The sequence below is a fragment of the Eschscholzia californica genome, unplaced genomic scaffold, assembly GCF_041429995.1.
Source record: "Eschscholzia californica isolate CP2 unplaced genomic scaffold, dmEscCali1.0.p SCAF_5, whole genome shotgun sequence".
In the NCBI taxonomy this organism is placed as follows: domain Eukaryota; kingdom Viridiplantae; phylum Streptophyta; class Magnoliopsida; order Ranunculales; family Papaveraceae; genus Eschscholzia; species Eschscholzia californica.
Window position 1 is genome coordinate 16,800,572 of NW_028238472.1, and position 18,993 is coordinate 16,819,564.

General features: G+C 33.8%; 1 protein-coding gene and 2 long non-coding RNA genes across 15 annotated transcripts; 1 reads left to right on the forward strand and 2 right to left on the reverse strand.

The window, feature by feature from the left end:
• Window positions 1–33: 33 nt before the first annotated feature.
• LOC147537503 (uncharacterized) lies at window positions 34–10,518 on the forward strand. Of its 7 annotated transcripts, XR_015225926.1 has the most exons (10): window positions 34–391; window positions 705–891; window positions 5,298–5,682; window positions 5,986–6,071; window positions 6,120–6,182; window positions 6,288–6,364; window positions 6,693–7,132; window positions 7,408–7,590; window positions 7,660–7,841; window positions 7,993–10,518. It is a non-coding gene; the product is annotated as an uncharacterized LOC147537503 (long non-coding RNA). The 7 variants fall into 7 exon arrangements; XR_015225924.1 differs by having other exon boundaries at window positions 5,996–6,182; window positions 7,690–7,841; XR_015225921.1 differs by having other exon boundaries at window positions 695–891; window positions 5,298–6,182; window positions 7,690–7,841.
• LOC147537504 (uncharacterized) lies at window positions 2,075–5,304 on the reverse strand. 7 transcript variants are annotated; one of them, XR_015225933.1, is made up of 6 exons: window positions 5,213–5,304; window positions 4,445–4,884; window positions 3,987–4,169; window positions 3,736–3,917; window positions 3,426–3,584; window positions 2,075–2,413 (listed from the first exon to the last, which is right to left on the reverse strand). It is a non-coding gene; the product is annotated as an uncharacterized LOC147537504 (long non-coding RNA). The 7 variants fall into 7 exon arrangements; XR_015225931.1 differs by having other exon boundaries at window positions 2,075–2,426; XR_015225932.1 differs by having other exon boundaries at window positions 2,075–3,584; window positions 4,453–4,884.
• Window positions 10,519–14,064: 3,546 nt separating the features above from the next.
• PUP4 (purine permease 4) lies at window positions 14,065–15,889 on the reverse strand. Its single transcript, XM_086644854.1, has one exon. It carries the CDS (start codon window positions 15,574–15,576, stop codon window positions 14,350–14,352), a length of 1,227 nt encoding a protein of 408 aa, XP_086500980.1. The 5' UTR covers window positions 15,577–15,889; the 3' UTR covers window positions 14,065–14,349.
• Between the last annotated feature and the right edge of the window lie 3,104 nt (window positions 15,890–18,993).

Genomic DNA, 18,993 nt, shown 5'->3' on the forward strand with positions numbered 1-18,993 from the left:
CCCATTTTGACCTTTTATATATATATATCTATATAATAAGGGAGGAGGGTATCTTTCCCCCTCCTCCCAATGGCTAAGATTAAGTTTCACAAATATATAAAGGAGGGTTTAGATTTATCTTCTCTAAGTTAAATGGTTGAGATTTGGAGACCAAATGATCCAACGGTCGTACATGAAACAGGGGAAAGAAAAAGCATCTTTAGGAAGATGCCGTTGTGATTTTACATTCCTGTCCCGTCTCCCCCCGAAATGGAGTGATTTTACCTTCTCTTTGCCGCTCGCTACCTCTTTGAAATGGAGCGTTTCCTCTCTCAGACAACCTCCTCTAGCGTCTCTCATCTTCCTCAAAATTTCATCTCATCGCATCACGCCACACCACACAAGGTCGCAGGTATTCTCTGTCGCTTTCTTTCTCTCTCTCTAAGACTCTAACTATTTTCTGATCATCTTCTTCTTTTCTAATAGATTGGTAGGATTTTAGGGCTTTTGCTTCATCTATTAAGTCAGTAATTATTAGGGTTTCATCAAGAGTCTCTTAGGATTTTTGAGGGTTTTTGCTGCATCTATCAAGTCATTAATTATTAGGGTTTTAGTTTCCTAGGTTGAGGTTTCATCCTAAATGTATGAACATCTTCCCAATAGCTAGGATTTAAGGGTTTTTTCTGCTTCTATCAAGTTAGTAATTCTCTCTAAGGTTTTCAAAGGGATATTCATATGAGGATTTGGAAGAACTTCTCCTAAGTTGAATCCTAGCTTCACTATCTACCCATTGATCAGTTGGTATAACCCCCCGAGCTCCACTTGCGCAGCTAGCTGACTTTCTTATAGTTTGGAAGTTGAAACCAAGGTACCGAAGAACAGCTTGCTGCCCTTTTCATCAACTGTGGACAGGTAATACTTCCGTTTATTTTTCCTCGGTTGTTTGAGTTTTCATGAATTTCCGACATGGGGTTACATTTAAACTTGACGAGGGTGTAACCCGTGCCCGTGGGGCACGGACAGTATTTTTAAAACACGTTACGAATCAAGCATATTATAAGAATGGGCATAAAATACAATTGAGAAACCATTTTTTGTATATATTCGCTTTACATTGGTTTACTGTTTCCAACTTCAACTATGTAATTCTAAAAAGAAACAACTACCAAATAAAAAAAGTCGATTAGATCTACTTTAAAAAATATCTTGACTTCTTATCTAAACTTCGCATTTACGGTATCTGGAAAACGTTACAGAAATTAGTAACACGTAACATCAAAGAAGTAGCCAACAAACTCAGTTTCACATTAAGATACCCTGAAACAAAGAAGTAACCCGCAATGTATGAGGACAATTGTTAGAGAAAGATTCAACCATTTTAATGAGGAAGGAAAATCAGATTTATAACTGTACGAAAAAAATACTTGTAGTCTAATTTTTATTCACCAAGTTACATTTATAATCGTGTTCCAATTTTTTTTAGTTTTAAAGCATGCTCCAACTGCGACAACACTGTGAAGAAAAAAATGGTTGGTTCTTCACTACAAACATGACCAACTATCAAGGTGCAAAAAGAAAAATAAATTGAACATGTAACTATCAAGCACAACATGACTTCCATCCTAACACAGATATCAAATCGACTTTGACAAAGAAAGAGAGAACCTGCATGAGAGAGATGACTTCTAGAGAGGCACCCGTATAAAAACAAATCGAATGGATTTTTCACACCAAGCCACTTAAAGGAAAGCTTATATGCTGAAGGCCTTGTAGCAAACAAAACTTTAAACCGAAATTCATATGGAGATCATATACAAAAATTAGAACTCTTAAAAAATTTGACCCTAAACACTTCACCTGATAGAAGGAAAATACCTGAAAATACGAACTGTAGTCAAAATGAAACAAAACCAAAAGTTCATTAGTACCTTTCTGATAGATTTTAAACAAACATCCCATAAATCTAGAAAGCCCTGTTTACAATATCAGAGAACAAAATGAGTTCAGCGAAAGTGAATTTGGGTGTGTTTATAGGTGCAAAAGACTTCAGCTGCATGTTTAGTGTGGTACATAGCTACAAATTGAGAAAACACTATTTACAATATCAAAGAAAGCCATATTCTTAAAAAAAAAAAACTTATTTACAAAATTAGATAACCCAAAATGAATTCAAAGAAAGTGGGTTCAGTGTGTAATATAGTTACAAATAGATTATAGCAAGAGAAAGATACAAATTGATGTAGTAAAGGAGAAGAAGCTAACGTTGAGGAAGGTACAAATAGACTTAAGGTATACGATACAAATCAAGTGGTATATCTTACTGACATCAAATCGACTTTGAGAGAGGAAGAGAGAACTTGCATGAGAACAAAATCAGATAACCCAAAATGATTTCACACCAAGAGGAACCTATATAAGAACAAAATCAGAGGACCTGCATGAGGAACCTGTATAAGAAAAAAAATCAGATAACCCAAAATGATTTCACACCAAGCCACATGCCGGAAAGTTTATATGTTGAAGGGCTTAATCACATACAAAAATTGTGACTCTTAAAGAATTTCAAACCGAAATTCATAGCGAGACACTAACAGTACAAAATTAGAGAACCTGCATTATGAACCTCAAACCAAAATTCATAGAGAAATCACATACAAAAGTTGTAACTCTTAAATAACCTTTTTTCTACTCACCCTCAATAGAGACAACTTCAAAGAATGCATAAACAATAACTATGAACACAATAAATTTCAACATCAAACACTAACTGTGAACAATTTCAACCAACACAAACATCGAAAATCCAGTCTTAAACACAAAAAGATGTAAAAAAAGAAAATGGTTTGAAGCAGACACTGTCGTTGGAGCAGACGACATTGCTGGAGAGAGAGAGAGAGAGAGAGATAGATAGATAGAGAAAACTTGTTTGAGAATAGTGCAATCTTCTCAGAAAGACAATCCTCTCAGAATAATTGAAAATTGAAACTAACAGTCTTAATCTTCTCATTAATCATCTATATGGGTAAGTTGAGAATAATGTGCATGGCCAGTTTGCTATAAATATCATAAAACAGGTGAAAGTAACCAACTACTTGAATGAGATATAAAGAGAAGATTAGAGAAATTCATTTTACAACCTATATAGATAGTGCACTAATACTTTAATCTTCACCCAAATTAGTCATTAGATTCTCACTTTAATTCTTTCAGGAGTTCTTTCTTGTATTCATATCTAATATTATTTTGGGTTTTTTTCTCAAATCTAAGCTTAAGAGATATATGAGGACATAAAATCATGCCCTTACAACGATGTTCGCGTCATGTGGTAAATACTCAAAATAAGTCACTCAAAAGATCAAAACGCAGACCTATGAAATCCAAAACATTTACTCAATTGTCAATCCTAAATCGATTTGTTACAAAATGAGTTAGGGGAAAAAGCATACCTGCCAGTAAAGGTTTTCTTTTGAAGCCCTAAATCGTACCAGACATCCCAACCTCGAGACATCCTGAAATAACCTTGACATACCTCGATTTTGCACCTACTGTTTCGACGATTCTTGTCATTGTAGAGTAAAAACTCTCCCAAATTCATCATCATAAATCTTAAAATCAACAACAAAAATAAATCAAAATAGACTTAATGACTTAACCTATATCCAAATCCATATCAATTTTAAAAGAGATGTCAAATGAGTTTTGAACTCAACATCTAAGAATCTCCAAAACAAAGAGAGAGATAGAGAAAGAGCTTACAATTTTAGAAGGCTCAAGGACGCAAGCCATCCTGATAGGCTCAGTGTTTTGCTGATAAACTAAGATTTACAGTTCAGACTTGATTTGTTCATCGGAAGATCCTTGGACCCAAGAAGGGTTTTCATGATGATGATTCTCTTAGTATTGATCTTCTGATAAATCTAATTTGTAAGAACAAAACCCTACACTGAAAATTTAAAATGAAAGCTAATGAAATCCTAATTTCCATATAGGATATAAATCAGACTTACCAACTCTTGTTCTTCAACATCTTCAAAGTATTCCTGCATTCCCAAAGTCTGCTCCATCTCGTCTTCAAACACATCTGCCATAATATCACAAATTCGAAGATCTTGAGAGAACAAAGTTGGACCCTCTGATATGAACTTGTGGCGATAGTTCGGCATGGTTGCCACAGACACCGTCTTCAAACCCTGTCAATAGAAGGAAAATGAAATAAATACCTTAACTAAATAAAAAAAGAATGGCGTTTTAACCATTAGATCAGATTTCGAAGCTAACAGCCACATGCAACAACATTAAAGAGATTCATATTTGACTTAACATCGTTTCTAACTTAATAGATATGGGACAATAAAAGAGTCAAAGTAAGTTAATCTTGAAGGAAACAAAAGCCAGAATGAAACCTAAAGAAATTAGTCTTGGCTTGAAGTGATAATAGTGGAGATAGAAGCCTTGAGGAAATCACCTTCTAACCTTAGGTGTGGCACAATCTCTCTACACAGTGGCAGTGCTGCTCAAATCCACTGCAGGGTTCCTCCTCTGCGTAGAAGCTAATGACATTTTGATCATGGGTAGAGTTTGCAAGAGTATAGCAAAGCACATTCCAAGTACTTATATTACAAACGGACAAAATCCAAAACAGGGTATTAAGTTATCCTCGTTGAAAGCAGATAGCGTTCTTCTAATAATAGATATTGCTTGTTCATAAGAATTTTTTGAGTCTCCAATACGATGCAAACACTATTTGTTCAAAGACCTTGTCCCTAGACCCAGAAAATTGGTTAGTCTGTTAAACTGCTGATCCATATAAGAAGTTCGAGTGGCTTAGATAGTACTGTAGACCTGTCCACTTTCTTTTTTGTAAAATCGATTCGGACAATTAGATTGTGCAAGAGTTTGAGTAACCTGCAAAAATTAAGATTATGTTGGCAATCCTCATCAACTAATGTAATTGTACAAATGCACGATCAGATTATAAAGTCGGCGTAATTTGTAAAGCTTCAAATCGTAAGACAGTCTGAAAATTTTAATAAAGGGGAAGAATTATAAAAGTGTATTTTGTAAAATAAAAAACAAACAATGATAGATATTTTAAATAAGAATTTTATGTAAACAGGTTTATCGTAGAATAGGACCACCATATAAGATATAAATTAGACTTACCCAAGTTCTAGAGAGTCACTGATTGGTGGCATCAAATAAGCGGTAAACAAAAACAGTTAGAAGGGCTCACCCTCGGTTAAAATGTAAGGGCAAAACCCTTACAGGCGGAGCATGTCCCTGCCAGACTCATTGCAGCCCTCGCACCATCTAAATAGGTATGTAGCAAAGAGAAACAATCTATATAATAAGGGAGGAGGGTATCTTTCCCCCTCCTCCCAATGGCTAAGATTAAGTTTCACAAATATATAAAGGAGGGTTTAGATTTATCTTCTCTAAGTTAAATGGTTGAGATTTGGAGACCAAATGATCCAACGGTCGTACATGAAACAGGGGAAAGAAAAAGCATCTTTAGGAAGATGCCGTTGTGATTTTACATTCCTGTCCCGTCTCCCCCCGAAATGGAGTGATTTTACCTTCTCTTTGCCGCTCGCTACCTCTTTGAAATGGAGCGTTTCCTCTCTCAGACAACCTCCTCTAGCGTCTCTCATCTTCCTCAAAATTTCATCTCATCGCATCACGCCACACCACACAAGGTCGCAGGTATTCTCTGTCGCTTTCTTTCTCTCTCTCTAAGACTCTAACTATTTTCTGATCATCTTCTTCTTTTCTAATAGATTGGTAGGATTTTAGGGCTTTTGCTTCATCTATTAAGTCAGTAATTATTAGGGTTTCATCAAGAGTCTCTTAGGATTTTTGAGGGTTTTTGCTGCATCTATCAAGTCATTAATTATTAGGGTTTTAGTTTCCTAGGTTGAGGTTTCATCCTAAATGTATGAACATCTTCCCAATAGCTAGGATTTAAGGGTTTTTTCTGCTTCTATCAAGTTAGTAATTCTCTCTAAGGTTTTCAAAGGGATATTCATATGAGGATTTGGAAGAACTTCTCCTAAGTTGAATCCTAGCTTCACTATCTACCCATTGATCAGTTGGTATAACCCCCCGAGCTCCACTTGCGCAGCTAGCTGACTTTCTTATAGTTTGGAAGTTGAAACCAAGGTACCGAAGAACAGCTTGCTGCCCTTTTCATCAACTGTGGACAGGTAATACTTCCGTTTATTTTTCCTCGGTTGTTTGAGTTTTCATGAATTTCCGACATGGGGTTACATTTAAACTTGATTGTTTCTCTTTGCTACATACCTATTTAGATGGTGCGAGGGCTGCAATGAGTCTGGCAGGGACATGCTCCGCCTGTAAGGGTTTTGCCCTTACATTTTAACCGAGGGTGAGCCCTTCTAACTGTTTTTGTTTACCGCTTATTTGATGCCACCAATCAGTGACTCTCTAGAACTTGGGTAAGTCTAATTTATATCTTATATGGTGGTCCTATTCTACGATAAACCTGTTTACATAAAATTCTTATTTAAAATATCTATCATTGTTTGTTTTTTATTTTACAAAATACACTTTTATAATTCTTCCCCTTTATTAAAATTTTCAGACTGTCTTACGATTTGAAGCTTTACAAATTACGCCGACTTTATAATCTGATCGTGCATTTGTACAATTACATTAGTTGATGAGGATTGCCAACATAATCTTAATTTTTGCAGGTTACTCAAACTCTTGCACAATCTAATTGTCCGAATCGATTTTACAAAAAAGAAAGTGGACAGGTCTACAGTACTATCTAAGCCACTCGAACTTCTTATATGGATCAGCAGTTTAACAGACTAACCAATTTTCTGGGTCTAGGGACAAGGTCTTTGAACAAATAGTGTTTGCATCGTATTGGAGACTCAAAAAATTCTTATGAACAAGCAATATCTATTATTAGAAGAACGCTATCTGCTTTCAACGAGGATAACTTAATACCCTGTTTTGGATTTTGTCCGTTTGTAATATAAGTACTTGGAATGTGCTTTGCTATACTCTTGCAAACTCTACCCATGATCAAAATGTCATTAGCTTCTACGCAGAGGAGGAACCCTGCAGTGGATTTGAGCAGCACTGCCACTGTGTAGAGAGATTGTGCCACACCTAAGGTTAGAAGGTGATTTCCTCAAGGCTTCTATCTCCACTATTATCACTTCAAGCCAAGACTAATTTCTTTAGGTTTCATTCTGGCTTTTGTTTCCTTCAAGATTAACTTACTTTGACTCTTTTATTGTCCCATATCTATTAAGTTAGAAACGATGTTAAGTCAAATATGAATCTCTTTAATGTTGTTGCATGTGGCTGTTAGCTTCGAAATCTGATCTAATGGTTAAAACGCCATTCTTTTTTTATTTAGTTAAGGTATTTATTTCATTTTCCTTCTATTGACAGGGTTTGAAGACGGTGTCTGTGGCAACCATGCCGAACTATCGCCACAAGTTCATATCAGAGGGTCCAACTTTGTTCTCTCAAGATCTTCGAATTTGTGATATTATGGCAGATGTGTTTGAAGACGAGATGGAGCAGACTTTGGGAATGCAGGAATACTTTGAAGATGTTGAAGAACAAGAGTTGGTAAGTCTGATTTATATCCTATATGGAAATTAGGATTTCATTAGCTTTCATTTTAAATTTTCAGTGTAGGGTTTTGTTCTTACAAATTAGATTTATCAGAAGATCAATACTAAGAGAATCATCATCATGAAAACCCTTCTTGGGTCCAAGGATCTTCCGATGAACAAATCAAGTCTGAACTGTAAATCTTAGTTTATCAGCAAAACACTGAGCCTATCAGGATGGCTTGCGTCCTTGAGCCTTCTAAAATTGTAAGCTCTTTCTCTATCTCTCTCTTTGTTTTGGAGATTCTTAGATGTTGAGTTCAAAACTCATTTGACATCTCTTTTAAAATTGATATGGATTTGGATATAGGTTAAGTCATTAAGTCTATTTTGATTTATTTTTGTTGTTGATTTTAAGATTTATGATGATGAATTTGGGAGAGTTTTTACTCTACAATGACAAGAATCGTCGAAACAGTAGGTGCAAAATCGAGGTATGTCAAGGTTATTTCAGGATGTCTCGAGGTTGGGATGTCTGGTACGATTTAGGGCTTCAAAAGAAAACCTTTACTGGCAGGTATGCTTTTTCCCCTAACTCATTTTGTAACAAATCGATTTAGGATTGACAATTGAGTAAATGTTTTGGATTTCATAGGTCTGCGTTTTGATCTTTTGAGTGACTTATTTTGAGTATTTACCACATGACGCGAACATCGTTGTAAGGGCATGATTTTATGTCCTCATATATCTCTTAAGCTTAGATTTGAGAAAAAAACCCAAAATAATATTAGATATGAATACAAGAAAGAACTCCTGAAAGAATTAAAGTGAGAATCTAATGACTAATTTGGGTGAAGATTAAAGTATTAGTGCACTATCTATATAGGTTGTAAAATGAATTTCTCTAATCTTCTCTTTATATCTCATTCAAGTAGTTGGTTACTTTCACCTGTTTTATGATATTTATAGCAAACTGGCCATGCACATTATTCTCAACTTACCCATATAGATGATTAATGAGAAGATTAAGACTGTTAGTTTCAATTTTCAATTATTCTGAGAGGATTGTCTTTCTGAGAAGATTGCACTATTCTCAAACAAGTTTTCTCTATCTATCTATCTCTCTCTCTCTCTCTCTCTCCAGCAATGTCGTCTGCTCCAACGACAGTGTCTGCTTCAAACCATTTTCTTTTTTTACATCTTTTTGTGTTTAAGACTGGATTTTCGATGTTTGTGTTGGTTGAAATTGTTCACAGTTAGTGTTTGATGTTGAAATTTATTGTGTTCATAGTTATTGTTTATGCATTCTTTGAAGTTGTCTCTATTGAGGGTGAGTAGAAAAAAGGTTATTTAAGAGTTACAACTTTTGTATGTGATTTCTCTATGAATTTTGGTTTGAGGTTCATAATGCAGGTTCTCTAATTTTGTACTGTTAGTGTCTCGCTATGAATTTCGGTTTGAAATTCTTTAAGAGTCACAATTTTTGTATGTGATTAAGCCCTTCAACATATAAACTTTCCGGCATGTGGCTTGGTGTGAAATCATTTTGGGTTATCTGATTTTTTTTCTTATACAGGTTCCTCATGCAGGTCCTCTGATTTTGTTCTTATATAGGTTCCTCTTGGTGTGAAATCATTTTGGGTTATCTGATTTTGTTCTCATGCAAGTTCTCTCTTCCTCTCTCAAAGTCGATTTGATGTCAGTAAGATATACCACTTGATTTGTATCGTATACCTTAAGTCTATTTGTACCTTCCTCAACGTTAGCTTCTTCTCCTTTACTACATCAATTTGTATCTTTCTCTTGCTATAATCTATTTGTAACTATATTACACACTGAACCCACTTTCTTTGAATTCATTTTGGGTTATCTAATTTTGTAAATAAGTTTTTTTTTTTTAAGAATATGGCTTTCTTTGATATTGTAAATAGTGTTTTCTCAATTTGTAGCTATGTACCACACTAAACATGCAGCTGAAGTCTTTTGCACCTATAAACACACCCAAATTCACTTTCGCTGAACTCATTTTGTTCTCTGATATTGTAAACAGGGCTTTCTAGATTTATGGGATGTTTGTTTAAAATCTATCAGAAAGGTACTAATGAACTTTTGGTTTTGTTTCATTTTGACTACAGTTCGTATTTTCAGGTATTTTCCTTCTATCAGGTGAAGTGTTTAGGGTCAAATTTTTTAAGAGTTCTAATTTTTGTATATGATCTCCATATGAATTTCGGTTTAAAGTTTTGTTTGCTACAAGGCCTTCAGCATATAAGCTTTCCTTTAAGTGGCTTGGTGTGAAAAATCCATTCGATTTGTTTTTATACGGGTGCCTCTCTAGAAGTCATCTCTCTCATGCAGGTTCTCTCTTTCTTTGTCAAAGTCGATTTGATATCTGTGTTAGGATGGAAGTCATGTTGTGCTTGATAGTTACATGTTCAATTTATTTTTCTTTTTGCACCTTGATAGTTGGTCATGTTTGTAGTGAAGAACCAACCATTTTTTTCTTCACAGTGTTGTCGCAGTTGGAGCATGCTTTAAAACTAAAAAAAATTGGAACACGATTATAAATGTAACTTGGTGAATAAAAATTAGACTACAAGTATTTTTTTCGTACAGTTATAAATCTGATTTTCCTTCCTCATTAAAATGGTTGAATCTTTCTCTAACAATTGTCCTCATACATTGCGGGTTACTTCTTTGTTTCAGGGTATCTTAATGTGAAACTGAGTTTGTTGGCTACTTCTTTGATGTTACGTGTTACTAATTTCTGTAACGTTTTCCAGATACCGTAAATGCGAAGTTTAGATAAGAAGTCAAGATATTTTTTAAAGTAGATCTAATCGACTTTTTTTATTTGGTAGTTGTTTCTTTTTAGAATTACATAGTTGAAGTTGGAAACAGTAAACCAATGTAAAGCGAATATATACAAAAAATGGTTTCTCAATTGTATTTTATGCCCATTCTTATAATATGCTTGATTCGTAACGTGTTTTAAAAATACTGTCCGTGCCCCACGGGCACGGGTTACACCCTCGTATATATATATATATATAGCCACACATTCATTCCAACTATCATCTTCCCTTTCCTCTCATTATCCAAAAACTAGAAATCAGATTCACTTCTCCTCTAGTCCATATGACCGAACTGCGAAGGTGGTCAGAATTCGTCCCCAAAATCTTTACTCATTTGGAAGTGTTCCTCTTTGATTCCGGTTTTCACCCATATATTGGTTTCAAATGACCGAAATACCCCTCGTGTGTATTTTTTTTCGTTTTTAGTCGTTTTTCATACTTAACTCCGCAAAAGACACATAAACAAACAAACCCATCATTTTATGATAATAAAGCCTCGAAATGGACTAACTTGATTAGGTTAAACGACTGGATGAGACATTTTAATGGCCCATCATGTCCCGTCATGGGACAGTCGAGTCGAGATGACAGTGCCCGAGTTACCAGAAGAACTTGGGAACATATTGGGTTATGACATAAGAAGTGTAATTAGAGTCCGACATTGCTAATTTAGTTTGATTTTTTCTCATTATTTGTTCTTTATTTTCTGATGCAATATTTTGTATAGGGTCAGACCCTTCAACGCGTTGACAATTTCAAGTAAAAAAGTATTTGGTATTTCAAAGTGCTTACATAGAAACAACCTGCTAATCGAATTGCAATCTTTCACGAAGAAAAAGTTGAGAGTATTAAACTTATGACCTTTAGCTTGTACTACACGGTGCTTACCAACGAAGCTACAACCAAGTTCTTGCAATGACTTAAGACTTTCAAAGATTTATACCTAAGTTATTGGAGGGCCCCCTCAACTCTTCGTTTATTTCTTGTTTTTGACGGACTCCGTTGTTGCCACATCTATAATACCTCTTCACCCACGTCCTTGCAAGCTTCCGTCGAGAGTGACGAAGTTCATCAAGAGAGAAATACGCGAGTTGACTCGAAAATGGAGACTGTTGATTTCGTGCAGGTCTAGAGTAGGCTTTAACTTGTAGTCTCTTCTAGAATTACTCTATTCAAAAGGAAAATTATATGTATTTGCCTTTTCCTAGCATGTGGCTTAGAGGACATAATAATTCATAAATTCATTGGCTTAGTCTTTGGCCCCCAATTTGTGACCAACTAGTAAGTTTGACCCTCATATTAGTCCAACGTTCTAATTTGACCCCTAAAACATGATTCCATTAGTAAAAGTTAGCAGTTAATGATATTTTCCCCTTTTTACGCTTCATCAAAGGATTTTTTTCTTTGTCCTTTCTCCTTCTTATCACCGACAACAACCACCCTACCTTTGCAGAGGGCAACTGAAAAATTTAGTCTATCTCTCTGCTTCTTCCTCTCACCACCATCATCAACATCATAATCTCTCATTGTCTCTTCAAAGCTCTTTTCCTCTCTAATACTCTCCCTCGATCTCCCTCTCTTTCAAACTTCGGGGGGAAAAACTGGGGAGAGAGAGAGTGCGTGTGTGTGTGAGTGAGAGGAAGATAGAAAGATGAAGACTGGGTAATTAATAGAGAAAAAGATAGATGATGATGGTGGTACTGATGGGGGTGGTGGTGAGGGGAATAAGAAGAGAGATATTGGACAATAAATTAAGGCCTGCCATTTCAGGTGACATTAAATTTGTTTTGTACGTCATTTGTATACTGATTTCAACAAACATTCAGAAGAATCTCCTCACATGCAGTCGGCCGAATCAAACACAAAAAATCCCAATAAAGTAAGAAGGCCAAAAGAGGTTTTTTTGCTCGTGACGTAGGTTAAATCCATCTTCCGAAATACGTAGCTCATTATATACGTCATTTGTCTACTCAATTCAACTCACATTCCAGACAACACGATCTGCACGCACCTAGTCCGACAGATCAAATACAAAAGATCTCCAGAAAGTAAAAATGCCAAGAGAGGCTTTTTGCTCGTGGTGTAGGTCAAATCCATCTTTTGAAATGCGTAACGTCATTTGTCTACTAAATTGAACTCATGTTCTGAACAACAAGATCTGCAGACACGTAGTGTGTCAGATTAACTACAAAAAATCCCAATAAAGTAAGCAAATCCAAGAGAGGCCTTTTGCCTGTGACGTAGGTTTAATCGATCGTCTGAATAACCTAATTTATCATGTCATTTGTATACTTAAACCAATACACATCCCCGACAACTAGATTCGCTCATCCAATTATGTAAAGGTCATACACAGTTTTATTTTTTAAAATAGACTACAAGAAGCCTCATTACAATTCATTGCTACGTCATGAAGATAATACTAAGATACATCAAGATTCATGAAATGAATAAACACTATAACTGCCTAAAATAAGTCTGAAAAGCCATATATATGTATATATGTCCTTAAAGGCCATCCTAAGGGGCCTCAAGTCCATCTAATCTTCCTGTACTTTATTTATACCCAAGTTAAAAAAGGGAAGTTTTATAAGGGCCTGCCATAAGTGTTATAGGCGCCTCCTTTCTTCACAAAGTTCGTCTAAAAAATAGACTACAAGAGTCCTCATTACAATTCATAAAAATATATAAAAAATTTAAAAAATTAGATGGTAAATATATATATATATATACATAAAAATATTTAAAAAATTTGCTACATTTGTATATATACATAAAAGTATTTAAAAAATTAGATAATAAATATATATATATACATAAAAATTCACTCATCCAATTATGTAAAGGTCATATATAGTTTTTTTTTTGGAAATATACTACAAGAGTCCTCATTACAATTCATTGCTACATCATGAAGATATAATACTAAGATATTAAGATTCATGAATTGAATAAACACTATAACTACCTAATTTGAGTCTTAAAGGCTTTATATATATATATATATATATATATATATATATATATATATATATATGTCCTTAAAGGTCATCCTAAGGGGTCTCAAGTCCATCTAATCTGTCTCTACTTTATTTATCCCCAAGTTAAAATTTTTTTGGATTTGCGTTCCAATAGAGTCGAGCCTAAGACCTCCGTATTGCAGAATAGGTGTCCAACACACGTAGTTAGTCTGATCAAACATTAAAAGCAAATGACACACATATATAAAAATGTAACAATTTTTTAAAAATATTTGTCTGTATATATATTATCTACTTTCTTTCTTTTTGTTTTTTTTGGAAATTGACTACGGTTAACGATAGTCACTGCATTTGGCATTCAAATAATCAAAGATTCCACCTTTTCTAGAATTCGAACCTGGGACCTCCAGGGCTTTCTGGAGTTTATTTCAACACCTTGGAACCACTTGGGCTACCAACTGTTGACATATTATCTACTTTCTTGTCTATATAAATATGAGACTATCTGAAAAATGGGTCAAAATCAAACTGAAATTCGAGGTGGTCTGGAGTATTTGAGAGAGCAATATTAGCGGAATTCATGTCGTCCACTTCGAATCTCAGTCCAATTTCGGCCCACCTTTTCTTAGGCAGTATCATCGTTAACTATGTAGATTTAGTGCAAACATCAAATACTTTTTATTGAACAAACAGAAGTACACGAGTATAATAGACATTCATACATCATACAACTATCGTCTTACATATATTATAAGTATGGAATATACACATAACTACGATGAAATTTTCCTATAAACACTCGTACACCCTAAAGACTACCGAAATTACGCTAATTATCATTATTTATACCTTTAGATGCTATATATTGAAACCACAATATATTAGTATATATTGTTTTCTCCCAAACCAAGAAACGACTAATTGACTATGGATTGATGATTATACAGTATCAGTTATTATATTCTCAGTCACCACAACAGTAGACATCTGAACCTGATCATCATCACCATGATCTTCATTCACCACCTTCATCTCTTCTTTCTGTTTCTTCTTTTCCTTCTTTATCTTCATGTATTCACCATATAAATAAGAACAAAATCCCCATATACATAAAACAGTAGATATCCCTTTTGGAACCCCAAATGAATCCCTGAAAGCTATAACTCCACCAAGAACATTCATAGGTAGCAATGCAGTCATGCAGATACCTCCATTTAACGACGTCGTTAAGAAAACTAAACCAGCTGTACCCAAGAAACACATCTGCCAAGTTACAATTGTAAACCCTAGAGTCATGGAGTAACTACTTTTACCAAGATCAAATATTTTCAAAACTTCATTACTTTCTCTTTTCATATCTGTAAATCCACCATCAGATGCCATACCAATTGTTGCAAAGATGGTAGCAGCTAGTTCCATTACAAACTGCATTTCTATCATCATTTGATAAGTATGAACATTTCTATAAACCATTTGCATTATGGGTAGGTAAAGAGCAAAGAGTAACCCAGCACCAAGGATTGAAAAAAACCCTAGAAAATAATGAGTTTTGCTTACACCTGCAGGTCTATCATGGCTAGAACTCAAAGCCAAAAGAACAGAGCTTATAGTTAATAAGAGAACACAATTGAAGTTTGAGAAAGTGATTTTCTGCTTGACAATTATGACTGAGAGTATGAGATTGAAAGCTAATTGGGTTGATAAAACAAGAGATGCAGTTGATACAGGAAGATAAGAAACACCCCATGAGAACAAAAAATTGTTAACCCCTAGCATGAGACCTATACCAAGTGATGATAATAATATTTTAGGAGTGAAGAGAGAGAAAGGGAGTTGAGGAGATAGATTAGAAGAAGAAGAAGAAGAAGAAGAAGTATTATTTTTGGAAAAGATTGAAGGTAATAGAGTGGGTAAGTAAATAGGTATAAGAAGAAGTGGAAAACCAGCAGATTGTACCCAAGTTGAAACCCATCTACTTGAACCACCATGAATGAAGTAAAACCTTGAGAGAAGACTTGAAGAGATGGACCCCACAACTAGGATTATGTAACTGATGATAAGTAGAATCCAGTAACGTAAATTTCTATTGTCACGTAAATCACCACCACCACGGCCACGGCCACCACCACAACCACCACTACCACCACAAACACCACCAGAATCCATAATAAACAAGAAGAGATTGAAGGCAACCAGATGAAGGAAGAAAGCAGAATTACACTGTGTTAGGGATGATAATAAATAATGGGGAGGGGATTGAATTAGGGTTTAGGTCTAAGAGAAAGAAGGAAAGTTTGAGTAAAAATTGTTGGTGGGGTGGGAGATGTTCTTGTTCTAGGCTTGTAGGTGAGTAAATTTAGATTATTATTTAAGGGGTGGGGAGGTTAGTTGAGATCTTTATCTCATTTGTATCTCGTGAGATGTGGACAAACTAAACATCATTAAATTGCCTTACTTTAAGTAACTTTTTGCCAGGTCAATCAAAATAGTGTTGATAAACTTCATAAATGCTAAAGAAAACCCACATTTTTGCTCAACAAAACTATTTACTCATGCAACACTTTTTTTTTAATTAAATTGAATTGTTTGGAAACACTTTATGTTTTTTCTAAGGGGGGGGTAGTGGTTCAGGACATTGGAGGACACTCAGAGACAAAATGTTCCAGAGACATTTCAAGACATTTCGGGACATTTGTCCGTAGACAAAATGTCTTTATGGACATTTCAGGACATTTGATTCATAGACAAAATGTCTCAGAGACATTTCAAGACATTTGGTTCATGGACAAAATGTCCTGGGGACATTTCAGCATATTGAATCCATGTACAAAATGTGTAGTGGATATTATTATTATTATTATTATTATTATTATTATTATTATTATTATTATTATTATTATATTATCTCATCATTGAAGGATAATTGGTAGACATTTATTATTTTAATATTATCATTATTGTCAAACCATATGAAATAATATATTTGTACTCATGTTTCAATAATATATTTTTCGACTTTTGTGGACATCTGTGGATATCTGAGGACATTGATGGCGGTTGGTAGACATTTATTATTTTAATGTAATCATTATTGTCTAATCATACGAAATATAAATTTGCCCTACTACTTTGAAAATATATTTTTCGACTTTTGTAGACATCCGTGAATATCTGTGGACATTGATAGATATTTAGTTGATATTTATTATTTTTAATATTATTACCGTCTTACCATATGAAATAAAAAAAATTAATTAATATTTCCAAATATATATTTTTCGACTTTTGTAGACATTTGTAGATATCTGTGGACATTGATAGATAATTGGTAAATATTTATTTTTTAATATAGTTAAATATTAATATAATAATATAATAATAATATAATATAATATAATATAATATAATATAATATAATATAATATAATATAATATAATAATAAGATAATATTATAATAATATGATTTGATAATAATAATTTTTTATTACCTTCCTTACTCAAATATATAATAATAATAATAATAACAATAATATAATAATAATAATAATAATATAATAAGAATAATAATAGTAATAATAATAATAATAATAATAATAATAATAATAATAATAATACAATAATGAAATAAAAAAATTAATTAATATTTCCAAATATATATTTTTCGACTTTCGTAGACATCTGTAGATATCTGTGGACATTGATGGACAATTGGTAAATATTTATTATTTAATATTGTTAAATATTAATATAATAATAATATAATATAATATAATAATAATATAATATAATAATAATATAATATAATATAATATAATATAATATAATATAATATAATATAATATAATATAATATAATATAATGTAATAATAATACAATAATATATTAATATATTAATAAGATAATATTATAATAATATGATTTGATAATAATAATTATTTTTATTACCTTCCTTACTCAAATATATAATAATAATAATAATATAATAATAATAATAATAATAATAATAATAATAATAATAATACAATAATGTAGTAATATAATAATAAGATAATATTATTATAATATGATTTGGTAATAATTATTTTTATTATCTTCCTTACTCAAATGTCCCCAAGTGTCTTCCATATTTTGAGAGACATTTTCTCTCCAAAAGCTCTCCAAATTTACACTAAAATGTCTCCAAATGTCCCCAAAAACAATTTGTCTTGAAATGTCCCTAATTTCGTGTCCCGAACGAATAACACAGACATTTGGGGACATTTGAAATGTCTCCAACCAATAACACGGACATTTGGAGACATTTGAAATGTCCCCAACCAATAACACGGACATTTGGGGACATTTCAAATGTCCCCAACCAATAACACGGACATTGGGGGACATGAAAATGTCCCCCAATGTCCCCAACCACTACCCCCCCCTAAGCTTTGCAACAAAAAAACTTAAGGGAGATTTTATAGGGCCTCCTCATTTTTGTTAAAAGGCCTCCCCTCAGTGATAATTTAGCAAGTAAAATGGTTCATGGGGAGGCCTTTTAACAAAATTGGGGAGGCCTTATAAAACTTCCCAAAACTTAATACTAAAAAAAGGGTGATGACAGTTTGGCAATTTGCTCAAAAAATAGTGGAAAAAATCAATTACAATTTAAAATGGCAGAGAAAGCTAATAGGAATGAAATTACCCAAGAGACAAAAATAAATCCAACACTAACATTCATGTTCATGGTTCTTAGTACGAATCCAAATAACAATAGTTGTTTAATCTTTCGATATTATAAAAAGTTCTATTTTTTGTTTTTTATTTGTTGAGAGTCATACAGAAAAACATAACTAAGAACAACACGTAATTAACTCTTGCAGGTTGTGCCACACACGTTGTTGCCCGTTCTTCCTGCTCCATTTGGCTAGGCCGTCTGCCAATAGGTTATTTTGTCTCAGAGTATATGAAAAGATGATATTGGGTGAATTTCTTTTTGATTTTCTGGATGTCTTCTATAATCTTGATAGATTGTCATTGCACTGTTTTTCTATGGTCGTGAAAATGTCTAATCACGTTCAGGTTGTCGCTTTCGATATGGGGTTGTTCAATCTTTAAATCGTTCGCCCAGAACATTGCGACTCGTATAGCTAAGCATTCACATTCTTCCGGGTTTTGTCCTCTTGATGTGTTTGAGTACGCTAGAACAAATTGAGATGAATCGTCATGATGATACAACCTATACCTGTCAAATCCGTCATTTTGGTGAAGGATGCATCCACATTGATTTTGAGGAATGGTGCGATTGGTGGAGTCCACTTTGTCTGTTGAATCTGTTTGACCGATGTGGTTTTGGTTGTCGTATTCTTAGTGGTAGTTGTTGTGATTCGAGTTATAACTTGCATAGGAGTTTGACATTTATTCGAGAAGCATTTATCACATCTTACCTTCCATATAAGCCAAAAAATATAAGCGTAAAGGTTAGATAAATCCTCATCAATATCTTTTCAGCTAAAGATCCATTCCTTAATATTCACCGTGAAGGAAGTTAGGGGGGAGCTCCAAGCCCGTTAACTGTTCTTGAGGTGAGCCCATTTGGCTAGTTT